The following is a 2724-nucleotide window of genomic DNA, read 5'->3' on the forward strand; positions in this document are numbered from 1 at the left end:
ACCTGGATCCCCACAATAAAGATGGTGGAGTTGATTACCGTACGTATTTATATACATATTAATTACGAGTTCTACACCTAATTAGCATCCAGCCCAGTAAGGATGCTTGTAAGAGAAAACAACAAAATACAGCAAGTAATCAAAGCTACTCTGTACATCTTGGGTGAGCTTACATGTGCAAAACTCACAATATATATATATATATATATATATATATATATATATATATATATATATATATATATATATATATAAAAGATTAGCATAAAGTCCATATATACTTGATAGTTTTTAATGTGCATGTCGTGTGCCTTGAGAGTTCAGCTCGCACAAGTAGGCACTCTCTTATACAAACCAGCGGCCCTCTTAAGTTCGAGCAATTGAGTTGGATACGATGAATCATTCAAACCAATGCTGGATCGCATATAAAGTCATTTAATACTACAATAAATCATATTGGACTTCAATAATTAAATATTACATGTAAGTTGATTGCTACAATTAGTTTTAGGATAGCTCAATTATTGCAATTTATCCTATTCCAATAATAATAATAATAATAATAATAATAATAATATTCTTCGAAACGTGGAATGAAAGAAGAGAAGCAGTCCAACCAAAACTGGATGGGAAAATATATGTCCGTGCATCTGCAAATCACACGTAATCTGTTCATGTTATTGCCTTGCCCCTGATGAAAAAAGTCTGGAATTATGAGATTTGGCTCTCATCTTCAACCGCATCTGTGTGTGTGGGTAGTAAACAGAGTAGTAGTTCTGAACTTTCAAAAGACATGATAATCTGGGCTAGCTCATGGCGCCGGCCAAACTTAAGATGGAGGCCAAATTCTAAGACACTTTTGCTAGCCAACCTGAAAATGTTTCACCATACAATTAATCTATGAGCTTTCCTTCAGTATTTGCTAGTACATGTACAAATACATCATGTGATCGTGGGCTATCTCGATCATATGGTATAACTGAGCTGTAGATGTATCATTTCTCAATCCAGTCCTCTTAATATGACTCGGCTATCTCTTAAGCTACAAAGCCTATTAGCCTATGATGGGTTTTTCTTCCTCTTTTTTTTCCCAATTAATTGAGAGGACAAAGAATTAGTTCATATTACTGGAGAAGGCAAAGGGCTATTTACCTCTACCGGAACATTTTATATCCCTGTCCTCGAGGAGCTTTGAATATTTGATTGCAAGCTGAGGTCTAACTGGAGATCCGCAGATTTACAGGTTTTCTTGGAAGCAAGCAAAGGAGAAGGCTTGTAATCTCTGGATCTCTGATCGGCATGCGTGAAAGTGAACTTGTAACGAGTATCTTGTTGGAAAGGGATCACCTGAGCTGGAACAGCATGCCAATTTGATATCTGAGAATCATTAAGGTGGGAATCCTCGCATGGATTGAAACTAATCTGAGACTCCTCATAGAGCGTGAACTGATCAGGAGTAGTAGAGCAGGAGGGATCGAAGAACCATGGAGTAGTACTGGAGCCATATTGATAATTGTAACTCAGGTTATTCTGGTAAGGCTGAAGGTAACAGCTGAGGCTTGCCTTCCTGGCTTGAAGCTGCAATCTCTTCTTCTTCAGTCTTTCTTTCTTATGGGCATTTTGATGACCCCCCAATGCCTGTGAATTTGCAAACTCCTTGAAACAATACTGGCACTCAAACTTCTTATCATCTGCTGGCCCATGATGACCAGAACTAGAGCTTTTCTCCTTGACAGGTTTTTCCCTTTCAGATGACAATACGGTATTTGACGAATTCACACTCTCGTGATCTCCTTCCACACACCCTTTCACGCAACTCTCGTTATTCTTGCATGGATTCAGCTCGAATCCAAATAATCTGAGCTTCTTCTCGACTGAACAGGACTGAGCAGAATGACCATTTTGATCTCCATCCAGTATGGAAGAAAACATGTTAGATCCTTCCTTTTCCATCTATCTCCCTTGAATTTAGAAAGAAAAAAAAATGGATATAATTAATTTTGTAGAGCTAATATCTGCACCGATCGATATTTAATACTATGGCTTCTCTTCCTTATATAGTAAACTCCATGGTTTCCAACAATGCATTGCATCTCAAACAGGAACAATTTTATAATAATCATGAATACCATAAACATGCAATTAAAAAAGACACGAAAAGAAAAGTCAGATTAGATCAGAAGCCGTCTAGCTCATGCAATATTTATTTTTTGAATTACGTATATTTTTGCATTTTATAGTAGATACACCTCAAGCTTTCTCCATCAAAGAGGATTCAGTGTGCTTTTTTTTAACGAGGAATAATTCCATGGCCTGGGAGCAATTTTAAACATATAATATCATACAATTGTAGTGCCACTTGGACATTTAATTAAAGCATTTATTCCAAAGAAAGGATCAATTACAGGTTATTAATTATATATCATATTAACAAAAGTCAAAGAAAGAAATTGGAATTTAGTTCAATGCATATATTTTATGTTTTTGATCTACTGGCTCGCTAAAATGGCATTAATTTGAATAAATTTAATGAAAATATTGATAAACAGTAATAGAAAGATATGATGGAGAATTGTTTTTAAAACATCTGAATTCAAATTGATAAAAACTATAAGTTTAAGACTGAATTGAAAATGAATATATATATATATATATATATATATATATATATATATATATATATATATATATATATATATAGAGGATTAAATTAAGGTTTTTTTT

The 2724-nt window shown here is 34.5% G+C and overlaps 1 protein-coding gene across 1 annotated transcript; it reads right to left on the reverse strand.

Annotated features, from left to right (window-relative positions):
• Positions 1-426: 426 nt before the first annotated feature.
• LOC18102366 (zinc finger protein 5) lies at positions 427-2284 on the reverse strand. The gene is made up of 2 exons (XM_006378121.3): positions 1153-2284; positions 427-871 (listed from the first exon to the last, which is right to left on the reverse strand). Exon 1 carries the CDS (start codon positions 1951-1953, stop codon positions 1168-1170), a length of 786 nt encoding a protein of 261 aa, XP_006378183.2. The 5' UTR covers positions 1954-2284; the 3' UTR covers positions 427-871; positions 1153-1167.
• Between the last annotated feature and the right edge of the window lie 440 nt (positions 2285-2724).

This window comes from Populus trichocarpa, chromosome 10 (assembly GCF_000002775.5).
Source record: "Populus trichocarpa isolate Nisqually-1 chromosome 10, P.trichocarpa_v4.1, whole genome shotgun sequence".
Lineage (NCBI taxonomy): Eukaryota > Viridiplantae > Streptophyta > Magnoliopsida > Malpighiales > Salicaceae > Populus > Populus trichocarpa.